Raw genomic sequence first — 22634 nt, forward strand, 5'->3', positions numbered from 1 at the left:
ATGAGGTCACTATGTCAGTGATGCACAAGGACACACACATTCACACTTAATGTTTTCAGAGATAAATCTATAAACAAAGCTGCTTCATGTTGAGATACTGACGTCAGTAGAAATACTACACAACAGCTAAACAGCTCAAATTAAAAATATCCTTAAACACACTTGAATCACAAAGAGAGAAATCTTTCCTCAAATTAAAAACCCACAACTAACAAGTCAATATTAATATATCTGGTTTGACGTCACTTTCTTTTGCACCATTTTACATGTTTCATCATGTAATTCGTACTTTTTCTTGGGGATTTATCTTATTTTTATCTCAATAAAGTCTTAAAGAAGCCGTTTTGAAAGGTGCTTTGCATTAAGAGTTAGCGAGACACTGAAAGACAAACCTCACGTCTGTCCTTGCTTTACCACCAGTCTCAGTTTGTGTGTCTGTCTTCACGTGTGACGTCACCGTGACAGCGTCAGAGTTCTGTCTCCGACACACGACAGGTGGAGCCGACATTCAGGAGCCACCACCCGACCCTCCCTCACCCTCCCTCCTTCCACCCTTCTCCCCCTTTGCAGGCTTTAAATACCCCCCGCCCTGAACTTGGGTGCCACAGGGACGATTTGGGACAATGACACAAGAGCCAAGAGTTAATCCCCCCACCCTAATACCCTGAACCCTCCTGCCCCGTGGACTCACCTCTCAGAACCTCATTCTCACACCAGGACACATCTGTCCACATCTGCCCCCCCCCCGTGGAGGTTCAGTGAAGGTGGTGTGACCTCGTGGCTCAGAGGAAACCACAGCCCCGTAGTGAAGCTTCTAAAGTTCTTCTCCCTCCGGCTATTTACAGCTGAAAACTGTGCTCGTCATCATGTCACACACAATTTGTCAAGCAGAAGGTTACTCAGGCATTTTGTGTGGAGCTGTAATTATACATTGTCAGTTAAAAAATACAAAACCTTTTTCATAATCTATAAATTGTTTTAGTCATTTTTCACATAAGCTAAAATCTTGTATCTTGTCAAATATGAGAATTAGAATTTTCTTTGTCATACATGATCACAAATTGAGACTTGGGAAAGTTTCTGAAATCTTTAAACAAGATGATTCATCAAGAGAATGATCTATATTCTCACAGATTATACATAACAGTGCTGATGCAGCACACACGTGAATACCTTACCGCGTGGTGCTACGACCATCACGCCAGCGTCGTAACAACAACCGTCACAGAACAGGACACACAACTTATCGGCTTTTGTGCCAATGTGCCAGGCTACCAATCAACACAACGCTAAAGAGAAGTTAACGGGAAATCAAACCTCCAACCGGATGAACCAGGTCTTTGGCATTAACGTGATTTGATTGGTTAACGTCCTCAAACTGCGTGAAGCAGGAAGCACGAGCTCGTCCGATTCACTCAGAAACAAAGCAACAGGCAGAGGATCACACTTCTGTGTGGGTCGGAACATTCACGGCCTTCAAGAGAAGATTCTAAAGATTCTCATATTGAATCATAACCTGGGAGCATATTATGGGACTGGTAATATAATGTTTAACAGTGAAGTGAATCGTTACCAGCATCAGTTTATGAGTTTCTTTCCCCCTGGACTTAACGGGCTAAGACCCCAGAGACCCTGCTGACAACAGGGCCACCTCCGCTGAGGGGCCCGGGTCCAGATGGATCTAGGTCTGTGTTGGGGGGATAAAAGGCCTAGGACGCCTCTTCTCGTCCAACTGTGTGTGTGTGTGTGTGTGTGTGTGTGTGTGTGTGTGTGTGTGTGTGCGTGCGTGCCACATGCCAGTGAGATGTACTGTGGGCAGAGGGATTTCAGATGGTGAGAGAACAGGTGATGACAGACCACAAACACACTGGGAACAATGCTAATGCTTTAAAGAGTTAAAGAGGAGTTCTGTACCAACAATATTAGGCTCTGTTGTGAGTCTTCTGAGGAGTGAAGTACACAACCACACAAATACTAACACAATGTGTGCCTCGTGGAAACTGTCCTGACAACCCTGCAGCACATCTTGCACCAGGTTCTCCGCGTTGTGTCTGATTTCAGTTCGCAGCTTCTTTCTCTGAAATAAGAAGCAAAACCGTCCAGGCAGATCTGGGGTCAGCTAATTCCTTCTGAGCGAGCAGCCTTGAGGACTGATCTGTGGTAACATGCAGCTTCCCAGCACTCACTGGTCCCTGTAAACCCAGTGATTCTACTTCTGGCTCCTTCAGAGAACTGCAGTCAGATGATCTTACAAGTGTGACTTCATTTTGTTATTTGCAGGCTGAGACGCTGAAGTGACCATGTGACCGCGGCCTCGTCACTCAGGACGCCAGCTGCTCTGAGACAACAGCCAATAAACACTGACTGGGGTTCGTCTCATTCCTCCTGAGGGGAAACACATCGAATCACCTCTCATGTTGAGGTGAAATCAAAAATGATCATCTTCTACTGCTCGTTTCTTGAGCATCTGCAGCTTTCGAAGCCGTTAAGAAGTACGTAATGATATCTTCATGACGTCAGACCTATTATAAGAGACCTATCACCTCAGCAGACATCCAACTGATGACTGTAACTTCTGCTGCCACCAAACCTATAAATATCCAGCGTGCAGCCCCCCCCCCCCATTATGAGCTCAGTTCATTTTTCCACAGATCGTCTCATTACGACAGGAAAGAGCTGCAGAGTTGATCTGATGCTTCCTGCGGAGGTCCGTCCCCCCCACTGCCTCACAAACACAAGTCGCCATTTTAAACTGAGTCCAAGCAGCTGAAACTGAGACGGTCGAAGGTTTAAACTCCAACATGAGATCGTGTGAAGGAGGGAGCAGCGCTGTGGACGGGGCCTCTAACCAATCCAGGGTTTTATTCTATTTCCACAGGATCGCTGGGACCAACATGGCCGCCTTGCAGCTCATCAACCTTCATTTCCACTTTCAGCCACTCGGCCTCGTGTGTCTGCTTTCGCATTCACAACACGAGCAAGAAACTGTCTTCGAGCTGCATCCGACTGCTGAACTCACCGGATACACGCCGTCATGCTAATAAAATAGCCCACGAAGAACATGTCTCACACGCCTCCGCCCTTCCTCCGGCCTCCCAGGGCTCCTGCGACTGCACCGAAGCAGTTTATAGACGCCTCCCTACATGGACACGGCTTCTGGAATAGCAACTGCTATTTGATCTGACTGCAAGTTCTGTCACCTCTCCACTTACGTTTAACTCCTAGACTCACACACAAGTCTCACACACAACATACACAGAGCACGGCACCAGCTCCTCCTGTTATTTCTCACACAATTCTCCATTAGGTTTTAAGGACAATCTTTAGTCTGGACAGTGACATGGTGCCATAGTTTAAGATCTGTAGGATCTATTCTGAAGAAGCTGAGCAGAGGAACGATCAAGAAGAAGAACTCCTCCTCTGCTCCTTCGGGTCAGGAGGTAGAGTCGAAGGTGACAAATGGAAACGCTGTCGTCCATTGTCTGTCCCCGTTTGAATCATCCGGCATTTGTCCGTCACAAAAACATGTTGAGACTTTTGGTCTCGATTTGGTCGCTGAAGCGAAACGAGGACCAGAGATCCGCTCAATGGAGTCACCCCCCCCTGCCCTGGGGTCACATGACCCTGACAGAGTGAATCATGGGAGGGAATCCAAGAGGCCACGATCTCCCAGGTGCATTGTGGGAATGCACAGGTCAGTGGAGCAGGTGCGATGCGATGAATTACAAAACGCTTCTGCCACTTCCTCATTAATGATCCCAACTAGGACTGAGGTGAAGATTCCAATCTTCATTTCATCAGTTCTCCAGAAACCCATTTCACTTCCTCCTCTAGGAGTTTGGGTGAATAGATCCCATCTCAGATAAGAGAGAAGAACCTTTAACTCATTATCACATGTGATTCCTTCGATGCATCACTCAGGAAGACACATGTTGTTGATGTGTGCTTTTACCACCAACTGCAGAAAACCACACACGAGGACATACTCCTCATGTGGAAGGATCTCAGCAGTGTGTTCATGGGCGGCTGTCGCCCGGGATCGTTACCAAGAGAAGAAACTAGCGTCTGCAGAGCTACATTTAAAACCACTTCCTGTGAACCGGTGTCTCAGGTCGGAGCTTCGTCTGCCTGCTGCACCACTTGTTGAGATGAGATTCAAGAACGAGCATAAAGTTCTGTCCTCGCCCACAGATAAATATCACTTCACTGAATGTGATCACGTCTTTCATCTACACCCCTCGGGGGGGGGGGGGCGGAACAGCAGGAGAAAAGGAAATGATTCAAGAGAGGATTCATGTTCTGAGAATAAATATTGTTTGATTCGGTCATTGATGCATCAGTTCCATTTCTCAAATAGGATTATTACCTTACCTGATATCAGACTGAGAATTACTCAATAATAATATATTTGAGAAGATAAAAAACGTTTCCTGTTTTTTACCCACTCATTTTCTTTCATAAATATAAAGTAATTATTAAGACAACTGAATATGAATCATCAGAATCTGAATTGGTTCCGTCACCACTTGAACAAGAGGCTGATTTCCTTTGTGTTCATGTTCAGAAGAAGCGACGGCTCAGCTGAGCCCATGAGGCTGGTGATGACCCGACGAGTATTTATAGGTTGTGTCCGCCAGCAGCGCTAAGCAGCCAGACACTCGGTCCGTTAGCAGCTCAACTTCTCTGAACACCTTCTACTCAGGTTCTGATATTTCACGTGGACGCTGGTTGTGTCACTGAGTGCAGGTTGTGTTGTGCACGTCAGATCAGCTGTGACAAACAGTTCTGCAGTGAGTTCATGTCCACTTGGATTGTAACGGCTCATTTCGTTACCGAGATGAAATGATAATAAAATGGCCAAGAGAAGACGAAGCTGAACTCGTCCCTCCGTCCTTTCACATCCATCCGACACCCTTCACCAGACGCAGTCTCCGACACCGTTTCTTTGCCAGCTCCTATTAAATCAAATGTTCCAAACCAGGCCGTGAATCATTAGGCCAGAAATCTACAGGGGCTGCTCCTGATAAATATAAACCAATGTCAAGATGTGCTATTCACACGGGTCACAACGCACACAGCGATCTGACACTATTTCTAATGTCCAGTATCAGATTCGGCATCACAGTGTGTTGACAAACACTTTTACTACTGCGTCAAGTGCTGAGCAGCTTTTTCCACTGAAATTTCAAGGATAAAGGAGCGAACAGGTGGCGCCGGGTTTCCTGTCATATTCATTACACTGCAAAATGATGCACTGGTTATATTTATGGGCTGATATCAGCGCCTGAAGCTGGATTGTACATGCCGAGGAGAGCAAGGGAGTACGATGACCTGCTCCCCCGGGAGGTTGAGAGGTGAAGACTAAAGAGAGGGGGTCGTCTGGGCAAGGTTGTTCAGGGCTCGTTGTATCGCCTTACATTTCAAAAGACATCGGGCAAAATAAGAAATAGGGCAAAGAAAGGGAAGGTGCAAAGGGCTGTTTGAAGAACGTGGCGAGAGGAAGCGTTTCACCTGACAAGAGAAAAGACGAGTATCGATAAGAAAGAGGTGAAGACGAGGAGGAGAGGAGAAGGGGGGGGGGAGGCAGCAAGCAAGTTGAGAAGTATTTTTAGGAAGATGTTTATTTGTAGGTCGGTGAAACCAACCCGGGCTGTAGATCTACCAGCTTTGCCATCGCTCGCTCGGCTACCATCTGTCGAGGTCTCTCAGCCTGTCACTGCCCCTGAGACACTTTGACAGAACCATCCGGCACATTCACTGCAAAGTGCCGGATGGTTCTGTCACTGCAATGTGAGGTGAAGCCGCACAAAGTGCAGATGAGGTGAGATGAGATATGAGATTAGATTAGACGAGGTGAGGTGAGATGAGATGATATGAGATTAGATGAGATTAGATTAGATGAGGTGAGGTGAGATTAGATTAGATGCCTGGGATACGATCAAGAAAAGGGAGATCAATCAGCGTGGATCGATTTTAACAGATTTAAATGTAATGAAAATATCAACCGGATTGTTTTTTAATTGACAACTGACCAGTTGTGTGATCGCCCCAAACTACTGAAGTTATGATAATAGCAATAACAGCAGATTTAAAGGGTTAAAATCCGTCTGCTCAACCAAGCTAGTGACGGCCACTACACAAGGAGGAGATATAAGAGCTAAGAGGATGTGAAGACGTTGTAATTGTCCTAAATTTAAATACACAACAAAGTGTGAATGTCTTTCCATGACTGGTTTTGCCTCAGTTTCTGTTGCTTGTTTTCACTTTTACCTCTAATAATTACATTTGAGTGATGAAAAGCATATTTGTCAGCACTTTCACAACATTTAACTCAAGTTCCTACATTTTGCCTGTGAAACAGACAGATTCTATTTATTTTTAGATTCTATTTATTTCCAAAGACTGTAGGTTATTATATATGATATCTCTTCAAAATGTATAAAACATATTATGGCTTCAGGTTACTTTACTTTGTGGCACATATTAAAGACGTTTTTGAGCCTGACAGTTAGAATAGACGTTTAAATGATGTGAAAATATGTAGATTTTATTTATCACCCATAATATCAAGTTAATATGAACTTACTGTTATAGGGATTCAGGTGTAATGTTGATATCTTCATCAGTGTGGATATTTCATCTTATGTAACCTTGTGCGAGCTGACGTGTGTTAAACAGAAATACATTCAGATGTAAGAGTGATGTATGAAACACTCGTTCTTAAAGGGAACAGTTATTCTACGACTCAGACGTGAAACATCATCAGCAGCTGAGCTCCAGGACACCTGTGGTGGAGCAGGTCCAACCAACATGGCCACCGTGGAGCACAACTCCGGAAACAAGCGCACCACGAACATCGTATCTGAAAACCGACCTTTTGTGTCTGGTGACATTTAAAACACACGATAAAAATGTACTAAACTTTGCAGTTTCTGCCGCAGTTAAAAACTTTTATTCACTACCCGACGAGGTCAGCTGGTCGCCAAGGCAACCGCTGACCTCCACCCCGGGCTAGCTTAAAATGGCTAATAATAACAAGCTAAAAACGTATATGTACAACTTTACTGTGTATTTCTGTTACGTGTATTTATACATTTGAATAGTGTTGGTCAGTGATGTGAAAATGTGGATTTCTTTTGTTGTAGCGTTGATTTGACGGAACAAGCTTCTATGTTCACTTCATTACTTCAGGAGCAAAACATCCCATCATCACCCAGAGGGGAAAGGATTCGTGGATTCATTCAGTGTTGATGACATTTTACGCATTAATGCCAAAACTTTATTGTTGCTATAGCTTCACAAATATGGATGTTGATCAATTTAAGTTATATATTTTTTTTCTTTACAACTTTCTATCAATCTATATATTTCTGACAGTTTATATTTTTCGGTGCTATAACTTCGCAAAAGTGAATATTGAACAAAAATGATTATTTTAAAAGTATTTTCTTTACGACTTATTTTCTTACAATTTATGCTGAATCGATCGAGTGATATTTTGTTTGCGTGATGCAACTTTGTAACAAATTTGTGATCAATTAAATTCTGTAGGACCAACTGATATGGAGCATTCTGCCCCCTCAGACATTCCTCTGTGTTCTCAAATAACAGAGAAGTGACTATAATGAAATCCCAGCTCTGCCTCTCTTACTGCATGAAGCTGTAAACCTGCTGCACGTTGGTTAAATGTTGTTAAAACCCCATCAACACGTGTGAGTTTCTGAAGTTATGATTGAAATTGAGGTTGAAGACTGGGGAGGGTCGTATTATATTTAGACCGTCTTCTCGGGGCAACCGGGGGTAACGGAAAGACAACACTGAGAAAGTTCCACGGCCGAATATATCTGTCCATGCAGCTTCCAGCGGGACCGAAGTGCCAGGTGCGAGTTAGGGAGAGGCCCGCGATCCGAGGAAAACCATTCTATTTGGTGAGTTCAGCTGCTAAGATGCGTTTAAAACCCCTCGTTAACAGTGTGAGGGCAGTAATTCTGTGCGTAATTACGCGCGGTGGCACAAGCGTGGCCCGCTGCTCCAAGCCTCCAGACCTACCTTCCTCTGCTGCTTCTCCCAGGCCGGGTCCAGCAGCAGGTCCCTGTCCCAGTCGTCCTCTTGGGTCATGTACACTTGTTCATTTTCGATCGTGTAGGAGTTGCTGTACGTAATGTGGGTTTCGACAGCTGTCATCTTGTCGCCTCTGTTAGGACGTCTCACGTCCCCCTCAGATTTTAGAAAGAAAAACGATCTGCAGCGGACGCCGTGCGGGCAAAAACCTCCTTGAGACGCGGGGGGGGAGAGACAGCTGGGGGCTGCAGAGACTCCACTGATGCGAGGTGCCTGTGCGGAGGTGGTGCTCCCACTACCAGAAGACCCTGTTGGCCGGTGTTCCTTTCCTGGTCAAAAGTGACGCACGTGACCGCACCCGAATAAGTATGGGAACCGACCGCTTGGGTATCGGGTTCTGACCCTAAAAAGGTGTAAAAGGCGGGGTCGTCTCTCGCTGGGGGGCTTCTTACTGGTGGGGAGGGACGTCAATCACGCCCCCTGACGCCAGCGAGGTTTTTATGGCCTCTTCGATGCACCTGTTGCTGTTAGTGACCCTCACTGGCAAACCAGGCCAAGCTCGCCCCAAAACCAGGGATGACACAATCTCCAATCCTTAGAATAAAAGAAGCTTCAGGAGTTTGTTTGAGTGATTCATTATTATATTATTATATTAGGCTGAGCACCAGACCCTCTTATAGCACATTGCTGAAGAGAAGGTAAACGTATAACTCACTTTATACAACAGAGTTTATACTAGACACTCACAGGCCCCTTATGGAAGTTTGATTTGAATCTGCATCAAATCAAACACTCATAAGTATCAGTCTCTCTTTTTCCTCATCAAGGTTCATGAATTGTTTTCTAAGATAAATGTTAAAAATCTCAAAAACGTTAATGAAAATCCTTGATCAGAAAATGTGATTACGCATCACATCCTTCCAGGTTTCGTGTTAACCCGTCGAGGTTTTGGTTTAAACTTGGCATCGTTTAGTATTTGTCTCAGTAAAAATATTCAATTACAATAAAGGAGATTCAGACATTTATGAGATAAAAATTGATTTATTCATGATTTGCATGCAGATTGAAAGGCATATACTCTCTCTCTCTCTCTCTATATATATATATGCATACATAACCATACAATATCATTGTGTTGAATATCAGCAGTTGTCACAGTACACAGGAACATTGACTGATCCCCTCATCGTGCTGGAGCTAATAGAAGTGAGCGGATCCAGATCCTGTTCTCTGGAGGGGACACACTTTACTCCTGACGTGTCCTTGGGAACTAGACGGATTCCTGATGTAATTAATCAGCCATTGAAATGTAACTAACAGCTCGGGTCCATTAACCCACTTGAAGACGCTTAGATACCGTGTGACTACATGTGGGCAGAGGTACAGAGCTGTGCTGTAGGAATCTACTGAGTTCAACTGTAAACATGAGGCAGCTGTGGGGGTTTTGATAGTAGAATGGACCACAGGGAGAAGGAGGTGAGTGAACAGGGGATGGACAGAAGAACACCATGCAAACCAATACACCCGGCTGCTCCAGGAAAGACCACATTTTAAACAGATTCCTGATCAAAATGTTAAGTAACGCAGGGAGGTTGTATTGACTTGCATTCTGCAGAGGTAACGGCTCAGGTGGGATCAGCATCTAGAGTCTGATCTTCAATCCTCACCTGTGCTCGAGAAGCTGGAACTGCCACCATCACAATAATGAAACCTCACAGGCAACTTGGTCTAGAACGGGTCGAGTTCTCTGCTGATACCTGAGGGACGACCCCCGTGACACAACACAATACAGAGGTGTGTGTGTGCAGAGCATCTGGATTACAGTTCTTCAGCTCTCCGTATCACAGAAGGCCAGATGGGGGGGTGGGGGCATGGGTGAGGAAGCAGAAGTAGGGGGGGGGCTGCAGCGAGCTTCGGCTGTCAGTACAGAGGAGGAGGTTGGGGAGTGGCTGCATTCACCCAAGACCAGGAAGCCCAGACTCCCAAGCTCCTGAGGAAGCCTTTGAGGAGCTGGGAGATCGGGGGTGCATGAGGAGGCTGGAGGAGGAAACGAGGCTGGAACCCTGCACCCCCTGATCATGGAGGCCTGAGGCGAGTGGCGCTTTATCTGCAGCTGAGAAATTCTACTAAAACCTGACATCTGCAGTCGTTAGATCCCGGGAACAGTTACTGTGAATGCAAAATTAGTTTTGGGTGGAAATCTACATTTTAGAAAACAAAGAAAGCATTTTCAATAAACCAGAACCTGACGCAGGACTTACTCATGCAGCTCATATACTTTGAAAGGAGCGACGTCACGGGTGGCGGAACGGCTTCGTGGTTCTGTAGCGTACATGCACCAGCCAATCAAATAACGTTTAAACAAACACCAGCCAATCAGATCACATTAATGCATCGACAGCTAGCACGGCACGTTAAGCAGCTGTGATTGTTGTTGTGAAGTTAGCGCCTGCACCAAGCGTCGGGCCCACCCACCGTCAACCCGTGAACACAACGCACACGTGTGAGTCCTGCGTCCGGGACAAGCAGCATCATCAGGACACGCATATAAGAATATTCTGTGATCAACAATCGGGTCCTCCGAGATCAGGAAGGTGAGGTCAGGGCTCCACTCACCTTTTGCTCAACTCGTCTTATTCACTCCTACTACACCTCCCTTCGTTCGTTACACCCAAATCCCTCGAGTTGTGATTTTGTGCGTGAGGGTCTTATCGTCTCCATCAATCACAACAGAACACGTACAAGTCACAGATCCAGCCAGTCCAGCTGATCACAGAATAACAGAACTAGAGCCGCCGCCCCAGAAAAGTCCTATAGGAACCCTGAGATGGATGAGAATCTACAGGTCACACTGGCCTCACAGCTGCAGGCCCATCTTATAGGACGTTTCTGATTGGCTCACAGGCTGTGAGGGGGGGTCGTTGACGTTGGGTAGTCAGGACATTTTTGTTGTATTGAAGCTATTGAAGCCATTTTGAGAAACGGGCGTTAAGATCCCGGCCACAGCCCTGTGGAGCAAAGTCCAACACTGAGGTCCCTCTGTGCCATGTGACTGAGTCCGGCAGCAGGCCACCATACATACATGTCCACTGGCACGCCTCTATGGCAGCAAAGGAGGTGGGGGAGGTTGGGTCAGGTGGGTGGTTCTGGGAAGTTGAGTCCGAGCCAGAGCCACGAACCCAGATCCAAGGTGGCGACGGCGGTGGCGGCGGAAAAAAAGCGCTGTGTGTGTTTGTGTTTGAACGGCGGAGAGGTGCATAGGCACAGGAGGAGTGGGGGTGAGGAGGAGGAACAGGGAAGGGAGGGGGGAGGGCGGGAGGCGAATACGGCGGTGGAGAGGAGTTGACTAGCGGGCAAAAGGGGGAGGGTGGGGGTGTGTCCGCAAGCCTCACCAATCAATGAAACACCTCCTCAGACATCCATGCTCGCTTTACGCTCCACACACACACACACACGTCCTTTTACTCACTAGCTCTGACACCAGCAGGACAGAGGGGGCGCCGTCGCTCCCCTCGTGTGCTGATGTCAGACAGGTGTCTGTCACCTGGGGGGGGCGGGGGGTCCGAGCCTAACCCCGCCCCCGCCACCCCCATCAAGGAGAAGCCCAAGGCTGTAGGCGCGGCACTGCCATTTGCAGCGGAGGAGGAGTTACGGAGCGGGGAGGGGGGGGTAGGTGGTGATGGCGGAGGAGAGGAGGAAGGGGGAGGAGGAGTGTTTGGTCAAGGCACAGTCAGAGGGGGGGCGGCAGAGGAGGAGAGGTCAGTGCGTTTGTTGTTTTTTTGTTTTGTTATCATTTACCTTGGTGGTGAAGAGCGAGAGAACGAGTTCCCACTGCGATGGCGTCGCGCTAAAAGTCGTCCCCATGGCTCGCGCCGCCACGCTCACGCACGGCTGCACGCTGCCTGTTCCAGGTGGCACGGTGACCTAATTCAGTTGAGATAGTTAGTTCAGAGCGGTCGTGGGGCTGCTGTGTTTGGTGTTTTTTGCGGCAGAGTCACAGATTATCACACATGCAGGTCTGAGAGCAGAGTGGACACAAAGACACACGGAGGGGGGAGAGTTCGGTGCAGCAGGGAGAGACCAGACCAGACGCACACCCATCAACCCCAGGAACAGCTCCACAGATCAAAATGCACCCAGGCCATTCTATCTGTGTGCCTCTCCCCAGCTCTCACCGTGACTTCAGTGTGCGGAGAAACGTCTGCATTAAAAATCAATCCTTTTCTTGACAGGATTCAACACTGAGATGCATTTTGCTCGAGCAAACCCTGTCACGTGAACGTCGGTTTGCGCACAGTTCGAGAGGCTGGAGAGAGAAAGGAGCACCAACCCGCACTTACCCTGACCAAAGAGAGCAAAGCTGGGCAGCATGTACACCTGTCTCCCCTCGGGTCCCAGTCAAATGGGTCTGGTGGTCATTTTACACAAGAGAGACAGATAGTGGAGAAGACATGAACAAGAAGAAGGGGAAATGTCCAAACCCTTGTGCTTTCTTTTGTCACAATAGTCAGCCAAACATTCTTTATTATAATAAGGTTTATAGTTTACATATTCTCAATAAAAAGCATGCCGATGTTTTTTTTTTTTACTTTCGTCTTTTCCTAAAAAAAAAAAAAAAAGAGGCAAAATTAAAATACTTCTCTAAAAAACGATTATGGTTTTCAAACATGGCAAACAAGACATTTCGCAAACCACTTTGATTCTACAAGGGATGCAACTGGTATGTGTTTGTATATACGACACTGAGAGATTACACTGTGAAATGCAAAAAGTCACTGAACCACTAAAAACCACAGGGGAGGGGGAGTGAGGGTAATGACTGTGTGTGCATCACACCGCTGTCGGAGGAGTAGTTGCAAAAACAAAACAGAAAAGTGATTGTAGAAGCAGACGGGTGGAATTTGCAGCTCATGGATGCGGAAACGTGCCAAACTTTTCTTATCCGGATGTCGCAAAGTCCACCTATCGGATGCAACAACCGCATTACAGCTTTTCAGCAGCTACAATCCGAAGCAGGTCGTGAATTTGGAAAGAGGAGGATAGTTGGAGGGGAAGAGGGGGAAGAGGGGGGGGAGACTGTTAGACACTGCCCCACCTCTCGCTTCATTGGTGCTTTTGTTTCTGCTTAAAAACCAGAACCTGTGAGGCTCAAAATTGTGGCTTTTTGAAAACCCTACGACACGAATCTAAAAGTAAGAAAGCTTCCAGCCTCCTGAACTCCCAAGGTTCCCCCCCCCCCCTTGAAATGATTAAAAAGTAAACGTCAAAGCACTTAAAAAGGGAGATTCCTCCACGTAATGCACTTCACTTCAAAGCTTATAGGCACATGATTAAACTTGTCACACATGATTCCTTATGATCCTTTGTAAACAGCTCATTCAGTAGTCACACATGGGTTTCATCCCCATTTACAATCCATTGACCCCCCCCAGTCTGACCTGTACTACATGTAAACAACACTAAATCAAACTAAATACACGATTTCAAAAAGAAAGGCCTCTGAATACGAGGGAGGACTATCTACACAAGACACCGGCTCCTCCATGAACTGCTGACCCCGAACCTCCTCATGAGGAGGGGGACAAACTGCTGACTGGGTGAGACGTGAGGAATAGAATACAGTAAAATAGAATAGACTCTACTACGCTGAAATTGACTCTCAGAGGTAGGCGGCTGTCGTTAGAAAGAGGCGAAGCAGTGTCGTTCAGCGTTGAGGTTAAAGAGCAAAGAAGGTGAGGAGGGGATTCAGGGAGAGATCCAGACATTACAGTACGATGTGTGCTTTACGGGTTTTTACTGGAGGACGCAGTCTGAGCTGCTGTGTGCTGCACATGTCTCTCTGTCTGTCTCTCATTCACACCACATCACACTCAAGACAAACGCCCGCCCACACACAACGACCTTGATTCTGGAGGACACGTTTCAGTGCAGCCAGAACACAATATATCTGACTCCCCATCTGATTACATTACACATCTACACTCTTCAACATAAGGCAAAAAAGGTTTCAAAATTAGCTGCCCGAACTGATCATCTAGGCCGAAAGGACGATGGCGGGTTCAAAACCGAAGTCTTTTTTTGTAATAGATTATTTGGCCTGAGAAAATCATAACTGGGTTTGCGGAAATAAAGGCATAAGGAAGGGCCGACTGGGTCGGTCTAATACTGGCACAAGTGTGAGACTGGCACGATAAAGTAAAACAGACACACAAAGAATGCCCAACAGAGGAGAGCCTCCCTTTCGTGGCTGCACTGTGTGTATGCAAACAAAACCAAGGTCGGATGATCAAGTCCCTCATGAAGCAGGTTAATAAACCCAGGAGCCCCCAGCTTTAAAGCCTCCCCCACATCCCGACGCACACACACGCTCACATACACACATATACAGCTGCTGTAAGGTGGTCGAGAAGAAATGTGGGGGGGTGGGGGGTTCAGGGCAGAGAGGGAGGGATGGGAGGGGGCAGAGAGTTGTGTGTGACTATCGGAAGGGGGGCTCAGGCGTGTGAAGGGAGAGTTCGGGGCGGCGGAGGATGGCCTCCTTGCGCGTGGGCGGCGGCAACGGCGGCTCATACACCCTGGGCGCAGCCATGGCGGCTGCCACTGCCGCAGCGGAGGGGCCCACTGGCCTGAGGGCGTCCAGCGTAGTGACCTGCTGGCCGGACATCGCAGATACAGCTTGGACCGCGGACATGGCCGACATGCCAGGGATGGCCGTCATTGTGCTCTGTGGTTGGTAGGCGTACTGGAACTGAGGGTACTGCTGCAGCTGCTGGTAGTACTCCGCATAGTACCTGAGACAGGAGGAGGGTGGGTTGAGGGAGGGAGAGGAAGATACAGGAAGAGGAAGAGCAAGGGTATTTATGGAAGCACGTGGCAACACAGAGGGAGTAACAACAGAGCAATGATGCAAACAAGAATTATGGAAAATGCAAAAAAGGCCTAAACTAGCCCTGAGAATTGTGCAGGTAAGATTGTATCAGGACAACTATGAATGATCATCCATGACCCTGTCCTACCTGGCCATGGGGTCCTCCGCAGCCTCGGCGGCCTCTTCTGCTGCTCGACCAGCAGGGGTGGGGAGGAGGGGTCGGCGTGGCTTGACTCGCTGGTACATGAACGGCTTCATCACAGGGTCCGGCAGCAGGGGCGTCGACCTCCGGAGGGGACTACGGTCCCTCTCACCAGATTTTGCTGCAGCCACCGCCGCCGCCTGATGCTCGGCAAAGACGTGCTGGCCTTGGGCAAAGTAATGTGCCTGCCTGGCTGCCTCGAAGATGGCTTGAGTATGGTCCGCTCCCATGGCGCTTATGTGAGCGTAGGCCGGTGCGGCAGCACCATAAATTGCCGGAGATACAGTGTATGCAGAGTTTACTGCAGCGGCTGCTGTCGGCATCTCTATCCCAGGACCAGCTGTCAGGTAGACGGGGGGGTTGCCCATGGTGGGGGTGTAAACTTGAGTTGAGTATGCAGCTGCAGCAGCAGCCGCCGCAGCAGCCGCTGGACTCGCAGCCACCTGGCCGTAGATGTTGGGGTTCATCGAGCTGTACATTTGGGCGGCGCTTGATGTGAGAGCTGCCTGATTGGCCACCGAACCATAAAGCTGATTGGCAACATTGGCACCGTACACCTGGCTGGCGAGGGCACCGTAAACCGCTGGGTTCACTGGATTTCCGTCAGTGCGTGTTCCCGTGGTTATCCCAGTGAGCGCTGCATATGTGGGGTCAAAGGTGGAGGTGTTGTAGACTGAGTTGTGCACACTCTGTTGGACCTGTAGAGGCAGGCCGGCGGCTGCAGCGGCGGCGGCAGCCAGGACGGCTGCTTGGCTCTGGTACTGCTCCAGAGAGGGCTTCCCCACGGGGCACTCTCCAGCATAGTGGCCCTGCTTTCCACAGTTAACACAGGGGATCTTCCCTGTAGGCGCCTGCTTGCTGGGCTGGACCTTAGACAGCTCCACAGACAGGGGGCGTCCCTTGAAGGAGGTGCCATGCAGGGCCTCGATGGCCTGGAGAGCGTCCTCCTTGTTCTCCATGTGAACGAAGGCGTAGCCTGTGGAAGAGGAATGCCTGGCTGTCATTGAGCGCAGGGAAAACAATTAGGATCACAGTGGCTTTGCCACAAGCACTTACTTATTACTTCTATTAGTATTTACTGGTCTATCTTTACTACAGGGATGTGGGAGGGGATCTTGTTTTGCACTCAGAACTTTGCACTGGTTTATCCTTACATATAACTGGTATAACATATCATAACATAACATATCATAACATATCATACTCATAACATAGTGTCAGTGTACAGAACATCTGCAGGCACTCAAACACACAACAACTCTGACCTGCGCTACAGAAACTTCAGCCTCACTACTTCCATGTGACTGGGAGCAGTTTGAACTATTTAAATGTCCTTCACTCACCTTTGACTTTGTCACACTCCAGAACTTTTCCAAACGTCTGGAACAGCTGCTGTAGATCTTCAGTGGTGCACATCCCGCTCAGGTTACCCACGAACACCTTGGTGGAGTGCAGCGGCCGTCCCCTCGACTCCTCCACCACCAAGTTACGACCACGAAATTCCCGCCCATTGAGTTCCCGGATGGCGCGCTCGGCGGCGCCCTCGCCCTGCAGGTGCACGAAGGCAAACTGCCGCAGCACGCTGCAGCTGACCACCTGGCCGTAGGGCTCGAAGATGGCCGACAGCTCCTCCTGGGTGGTGTCCAATGCCAGGTTGCCCACGAAGAGCTTCACTGTGTTGCTCTTGTCCATGGCGCTGCAGGGAAACAGAGGAATGATGTGACTGTGAGATAAGTGACAGGATTAACTGCACAATGCAGCAACCGGCCGCCATAGACTCAACAACTACTGAGTGAGCACAAATCCACACCTTCGGCTCTATGTGGTGTGACGAGGAGGAGACACTGAACACAGGACGGGACTGAAGGACACCAGGACCTAGCTGAGCCGGTTTCTTCTGCCTGTCTTTAAGCTGTCTGGGACGTTTGCTGCTGACTTCAGATGTAAAGTGTTCAAGTTTTGTTCTATTTCTCCAACATGAAACATTTGTTTATTCTAAACCAGACACAAGATCATTGGTGTAAGAAATTAAATTAACTCATAATCACGCATGAAGTGAAAAACATACTTTTACTGAACACTATAGGAAATTGTCTTGAGCTATTACTGATTTGATCCTTTTCTTTATTGTGCCTTTACAACCCTGTTTCCAGTTTAAATGCGGAAGTATTTGATTTTATTGTTGCATTATCTTTTCTGTTGACTTTAATATTTGCTGTCCTCATTGTAACGGCTGTTTTTGAAAAGGTGCCATTTGAATTAAGTTGTTATTATTGAAATCAGCATCGAACAGACCAAAGACTAAAGATCCAGCTTCCTCTTAAATAACAGAATGTACTGATTCGGAGGTCAGGAATGAAATGAGAGATCAACATTCAAATGTTGCCATTTGAATACCACACATTTGCCTGTGAGCTGACCACAGACCTCAGATCAGGTCAAACAAAGCAGGGCTTCCCTTCAGAAACCAAGGAAACACATCACAGATCCGATCTGAGAGGAGGCTTTGATCCCTGCAGAGCTATGAGTCACCGTCCTGGTGACAGCGCTGTGCAGCCCGTCCATCACATGGAGCTTCACCATGTTGCAGGAGAACCAGGAGAACCAGGAGCAAAGTGTGAGGACACCCTTTCTTTCTCCTGAACCAGGAGCTGCAGATCAAAGGAACATGACCCCAGAGGAGGACAGTCTATTTCCTGGCTCCGGTCAGCTGCCTGATCACCTCCTCCTCAGAGAGCAGTGTAACTGAGCCCGTTCAGGACATATATACATGTTAGATATGTATATACACATGTTAGATGTATATACATGTTACATATGTATATATACACAAAGAACTACTGTGGCTTCCTGTCAGCTCGACCCTGAGGGGGAAGCTGGTTCTGTGATGACGCAGCACGACGCTGAGTCATCACATTTCACAGCTGGAGCCATTTCTACGAAAAACAGATAGAAGAAGAAAATGTAGAAGAACATGTAGAAGAACACGTAGAAGAACACGTAGAAGCAGAACCTATAGAAGCAGAATCTCCTGTGGAACACCACGGAGGCGGAAGATCTGCTGTGGAACAACGTGTCTGCAGCTCGGACTCGGACTGTGACGTTTCACCAGACACGAAAACAAGCATCGAGCAAACAAAGAAAAGAGGCTTTGATCTAAAGACGGTAAACGTGGGCTCGGGCCGGTGTTCGAACCCTCGGAGACGTGTCCTCCTCGGATCCGGTGGAGCAGCGACACGATCCCGGGGAACAACCACAGAACCGTGTGAAGCGCGTCGCTAAACCCGAGAAACGCTGCTTCACACGGTTCTGCTGGTCCCACTGGATCCACTGGTCCCACTGGTTCTGCTGGTCCCAGCTCACACCAGCTCCATCACACTCATAAGAACATTGATGCTGCTAAGAAGAAGAATACCGCGGATCAAAGAAAGGATCTTCCATCTTACCTCGGCGGTGCTGTGTTTCAAAATGGTAGCGTCTGCTTCCGTTTGAATGTCGGGCTCATACTACTGCAGGGGGGGGGGGCCTGGTAAACACGAGTCACTGGAACACTGGGAACATGCACTCACAGAAAACATTATAACATTATATCCACATGAAATATGATCTATTATGATAGAATAAAGTCTGATGGATGAGAATAAAGTGAGAATAATGAGAATTAAACTCAAACTATATCAGAGGAAGAATTCGAATTTGTGAAAAAAATCGTTGAGTGATGAGAAGAAAATCAGAAATGTGGAGAATAAAGATACTAATAAACAGATCAGAGGATTCTGTCAAAATGTTGAGAAAAGAACTTGAATTTCAAGACTGAAGTCAAAGTTTTGAGATCATATCAATCTTCCACCTCGAAAAGGCTCCAGTGACATTTGTTCTTCAGAATCAACAAGTGATGAAAGAACTCAAAAAGAAATATGACAGTTTAACCACAGACGGAGGATGATTTGCTCGATATATAAAAAACAGACAGATAATTAAGCAACAACATTTTGAATAGACATTTATCATCCTAAAAAATACTAAACTTTATCCGGTTCCAGTTTTTCAAATGTAAAGATTTATTTGATATCATCACCACCTGGAAATATTGAGACATACAAAGCAAGAAACTCCGAAAGGCATTTACTACATTTTTATTATTCTTTAAATCTGTATTTTGCGGCCCCTACATTCACGTTGCCGTCACTGCCCTCACACAGAAATGGAAATGCAGTAAACGTATCCAGGCACCACCAGAACTAGAGCGATGCTCCATCTGAAAATCAAATCAATGCAGAACTTGCTGGACGCTCACAGAGCCAGCGTGGTGCAGCCGCTGTCCCAACATGGACGTCTCCACCAGGGTTAATCCAACACATTTCAAATCATGGAACACGAGAGAGAAGAAGAATGTGTCTGCTTCCTTCACTTTGAGGCTCTAAAGCCCAGAAGCAACAGTTGGCTCAGACTCCACGATGAAAGAACAGCTGAGCACTTTACCCCCCCCCCCTCAAACCTTTACCCTCTTGCCCTTTCACTCCGGATGGAATTTGACTCTCTCTCCCCTGAGCTCCTCCTAACCTCGCTTTACCCGAGGCCCTCACACCACCTCATGGATTGAAAGTGAACAAGCCCCGACTGAGCTACTTTGACAAAACAAACCCAATAAGTGGAAATAATCCTGAATTCTTACCCCAATGCAAACAGCATGGATTCATTACAACATGGATTTTCATGTTAATTCTACCAAACTGCTGGAAAATGTTAAGTATGACAACCAAAATATTTAGTAAATAATGTTTCCTAATTTATTTTACACCAAATCATAATTAGTTTTTGTCCAAATCAGCTGAGCTACTCCAAAGTGTTTCCACATAATCGCAGGAGAGTTCAGCTCAGGACGCAGTCTTCTGCCTGAGAGAAACTAACTGAGCCTGAGCCGAACCCAACAGGCGTCCAAACCCGACCTGGGCCGTTGTTTCCACAGATTTCAGGCACGTGCAGAGTAAATCATCAAGAAGATCGTTCATCCAACCTGACAGAACCCAGATATCATTAAAACCTTCTGTCCCGTCAGGCTCGGGGTGAATATCCACTCTCTGCTCCACAGCTGAACAAACCCCGTGTTGGCAGAGGAAGGGCTTTTATGACTCCTGCTCGTTTTAGGAGGCGGGCGTAATTAAATTAGACACTTTAATAGCAAACTGAGGGCGTTTGTCTCCACCAGGACCAAACAGACACCTCACATCCATCTAGATGGTGATGAGACAGTTGTGTCAAACAGGAAACAGCATTAATGGACATCTAGCTCAGCAGAGGGGACTGTCACAGTCCCGACCGGTTTTCTTTAGCGTTAGTGCATTTGAAACCCTCAGAGGGAGCAGCAGCGTTTGATTTCATCACAGAGAAAAATGATTTATTTTCTTTGATTGTCTTTGAAAGGGTTTGGAATTCTCCTCAGTGCTCGGACGTCTCGGCCTCAGCTCTGCGTCTTCTTTCTCTCTTTCTGCTCAAGCTCGCGTCAGCGTTTGTGCCCGAGGTTCACAGGTGAGCTGCTGGCGTCTCCGCCTTGCTTCGACCTTTCCCGGCTATCGGACGGTCTCGCTCCTCCCACAGGGTGACGCCATCGCAGGCACATATCTGTTTGGGGTTTTGGAAGAGGCCAGCAGATCGAGCGATGATCCCACAGGCCAGTCTTCACACCAGAGGAGAGACGGGACAAATAAAAGTCACCTGCAGCCAACTGGTCCTTTTATAGAGTGATCATATTATCATTGTGACTGCACTGTATTTTAAATATATCAAACTGTATTCTTAACATTGGAAATACTGAACTACAAGTACTTTGACAAAACAATCCCCAATAGGTGAAGATAATCCTAATTCAGCTCAGAGCACTTTGTTTTATTCTGTGATATAAAACCTTGAATCATCAGCAAACACAAACACTGATATGTCTGTGACAGGTCTCATCTGCCTGCTCACCTTTCCCCAGAGTTTCCTGTCTGTGTGGAGAGCGGGTGCCTCCCCCGGCCCAGGTCGTCCTCGCCCGCGTCCACGACCAGCGATCGGCCAATCACGTCCCAAACCTGCAGGAACGACAGCACGGGCATCAACGAACAAGAAGCTGACGGATTGTTTATTAAAGTAGATTCTGATTCATTAAACTCAGACACTGTAGTGACCTGGAGGAACTGAATATGTGTGTTACCTTTAACTGATTGTCTTCCAGTCTAAATGAGGCTCTGCCGCTGGGTCCAGCCACAACATTCCCCAGATCCCCGACATGCTGCATGAAGTCCAACATCACCACAGGAATAAAGACACAGATATAATCAAGAGCATTTTAAAAGAGCTGCAGCAGCTCGTTCACACACTTTATAGAAGATTTAGCACCTGCAGCTCAAAATGGCTCCTGTGGGAATAAATTGGCAAATCTGAGAAGAATACCCCCCCCCCATTTGGCTGTGTGGCTGTGAGGGATTTATGAAACAGGAATATTTATTTACTCAAGTTCTGCACTAAATGTTGTGTTGATGTTCCGGCTCAGAACTGCATGAGCATTGGTATGTGACATGAGAGATGTGAGCGTACCCTCTCAGCGTCTCCTGGACCACCGTGCCGTCTTCCCAAGGGGTTGTAGTGATCTCCACAACTGCAGAGAGGACAAACTGATTTAAAACAGTCAGCAGTGAAACTTTAACTGTGTGTGTTGGGACGCACAGCGGCGACTGAATGATCTGTACTACACTGTTTGTGTTTCTGTCTTTAACTGGATGTATATATATATATATCGTTAAAAGGCAGATTAGAAATATGAGGGGAGACGTGAAACAAAGATGGACGACGCGTCCAGCAAACACCAGAGGGATTAAATGATAGAAACCATGTTTAAGAAAAATGTACATGACGTGTACATGTCCCATCTGCTTCTTTATATATATCCTTGTCTGTTTCTTGTTGAAAATATAACCTGCTTGTTCATTGGCTGGACTGTTTAAAAAACACCAATAATATAACTATGTAGTCCCTGATTCCTCTGAAATGCTAATTCAATTCCTGAGCTTCTTAAAAACTTTTTTCCTGAGTAAAAATACCATTTGTCCCCATTATTCCACAGGGAATGTCCTGAATGTACTGGTCCCACCTGCTGCAGTCCTGTGTGAGGTCTCCCAGGCTGTGGACATGGAGGCCGTGGAGTCCGGGCTCCAAACCATCAATGGTCCCATCTATGAGGCAGCGCTCCTCCGATAACTGCAGGAAACGCACCACCCCCTGGATCTGTCCTGCACCAGCCAGCATGGCCACCGCTGCACCCAGATCTGTGGAAGAGACGAAGACTGAAGCAGATCCAGATCCAGATCACATTCACACCTCCGCTCAATTCAGAGTCTCCAGTCAACTGAAGCTGGATGTTGGACTGAAGGTGGAGTTCAGGTCCTGCTTCACTCCTGTGGTTACGAACCTTGCTCTGATCCTCCGATGCCTTTCAGCACCGCCCTGCGCCCGGTGCTTTCAATC

At 47.4% G+C, this 22634-nt stretch overlaps 3 protein-coding genes across 5 annotated transcripts in view; all 3 read right to left on the reverse strand.

Annotated features, from left to right (window-relative positions):
* actn3b (actinin alpha 3b) overlaps positions 1 to 8391 on the reverse strand; it is a 20401-nt gene extending 12010 nt beyond the window's left edge. Inside the window, exon 1 of the mRNA XM_035149408.2 lies at positions 8050 to 8391. Within this exon, the coding sequence (XP_035005299.1) occupies positions 8050 to 8184 (135 nt within the window). The 5' untranslated portion in view covers positions 8185 to 8391. The remainder of the gene's footprint in view (positions 1 to 8049) is intronic.
* A 4156-nt stretch (positions 8392 to 12547) lies between these two features.
* On the reverse strand, positions 12548 to 18706 carry rbm14b (RNA binding motif protein 14b). Of its 3 annotated transcripts, none has more exons than XM_035149413.2 (4): positions 18578 to 18706; positions 16475 to 16827; positions 15078 to 16107; positions 12548 to 14852 (listed from the first exon to the last, which is right to left on the reverse strand). In XM_035149413.2, the coding sequence occupies exons 2-4, from the start codon at positions 16821 to 16823 to the stop codon at positions 14540 to 14542; spliced, it is 1692 nt and encodes a 563-aa protein (XP_035005304.1). In that variant the 5' UTR covers positions 16824 to 16827; positions 18578 to 18706; the 3' UTR covers positions 12548 to 14539. The 3 variants fall into 3 exon arrangements, with proteins under 3 accessions (XP_035005304.1, XP_035005302.1, XP_035005303.1); XM_035149411.2 differs by having other exon boundaries at positions 15078 to 16128; XM_035149412.2 differs by lacking the exon at positions 18578 to 18706 and adding an exon at positions 16942 to 18080 and having other exon boundaries at positions 15078 to 16128.
* A 462-nt stretch (positions 18707 to 19168) lies between these two features.
* LOC118102856 (copper chaperone for superoxide dismutase) overlaps positions 19169 to 22634 on the reverse strand; it is a 5951-nt gene continuing 2485 nt past the window's right edge. Inside the window, exons 3-8 of the mRNA XM_035149414.2 lie at positions 22579 to 22634; positions 22261 to 22435; positions 21708 to 21768; positions 21325 to 21402; positions 21099 to 21202; positions 19169 to 20808 (exon numbers count right to left, since the gene is read on the reverse strand). The exon at positions 22579 to 22634 is cut by the window's right edge and continues 82 nt beyond it. Coding sequence (XP_035005305.2) covers positions 20655 to 20808; positions 21099 to 21202; positions 21325 to 21402; positions 21708 to 21768; positions 22261 to 22435; positions 22579 to 22634 — 628 coding nt within the window. The 3' untranslated portion in view covers positions 19169 to 20654. The remainder of the gene's footprint in view (positions 20809 to 21098; positions 21203 to 21324; positions 21403 to 21707; positions 21769 to 22260; positions 22436 to 22578) is intronic.

The sequence above is a fragment of the Hippoglossus stenolepis genome, chromosome 23, assembly GCF_022539355.2.
Source record: "Hippoglossus stenolepis isolate QCI-W04-F060 chromosome 23, HSTE1.2, whole genome shotgun sequence".
Classification (NCBI taxonomy): domain Eukaryota; kingdom Metazoa; phylum Chordata; class Actinopteri; order Pleuronectiformes; family Pleuronectidae; genus Hippoglossus; species Hippoglossus stenolepis.

Coding starts and splice junctions, on each gene's coding strand:
- rbm14b (XM_035149411.2), bottom strand. CDS start 16,823: ATGGACAAGAGCAACACAGTGAAGCTCTTCGTGGGCAACCTGGCATTG. Junction 16,129..16,474: donor GGAGTGTGACAAAGTCAAAG/GTGAGTGAAGGA, acceptor GCTCAATGACAG/CCAGGCATTCCTCTTCCACA. Junction 14,853..15,077: donor GCGGAGGACCCCATGGCCAG/GTAGGACAGGGT, acceptor CTCCTGTCTCAG/GTACTATGCGGAGTACTACC.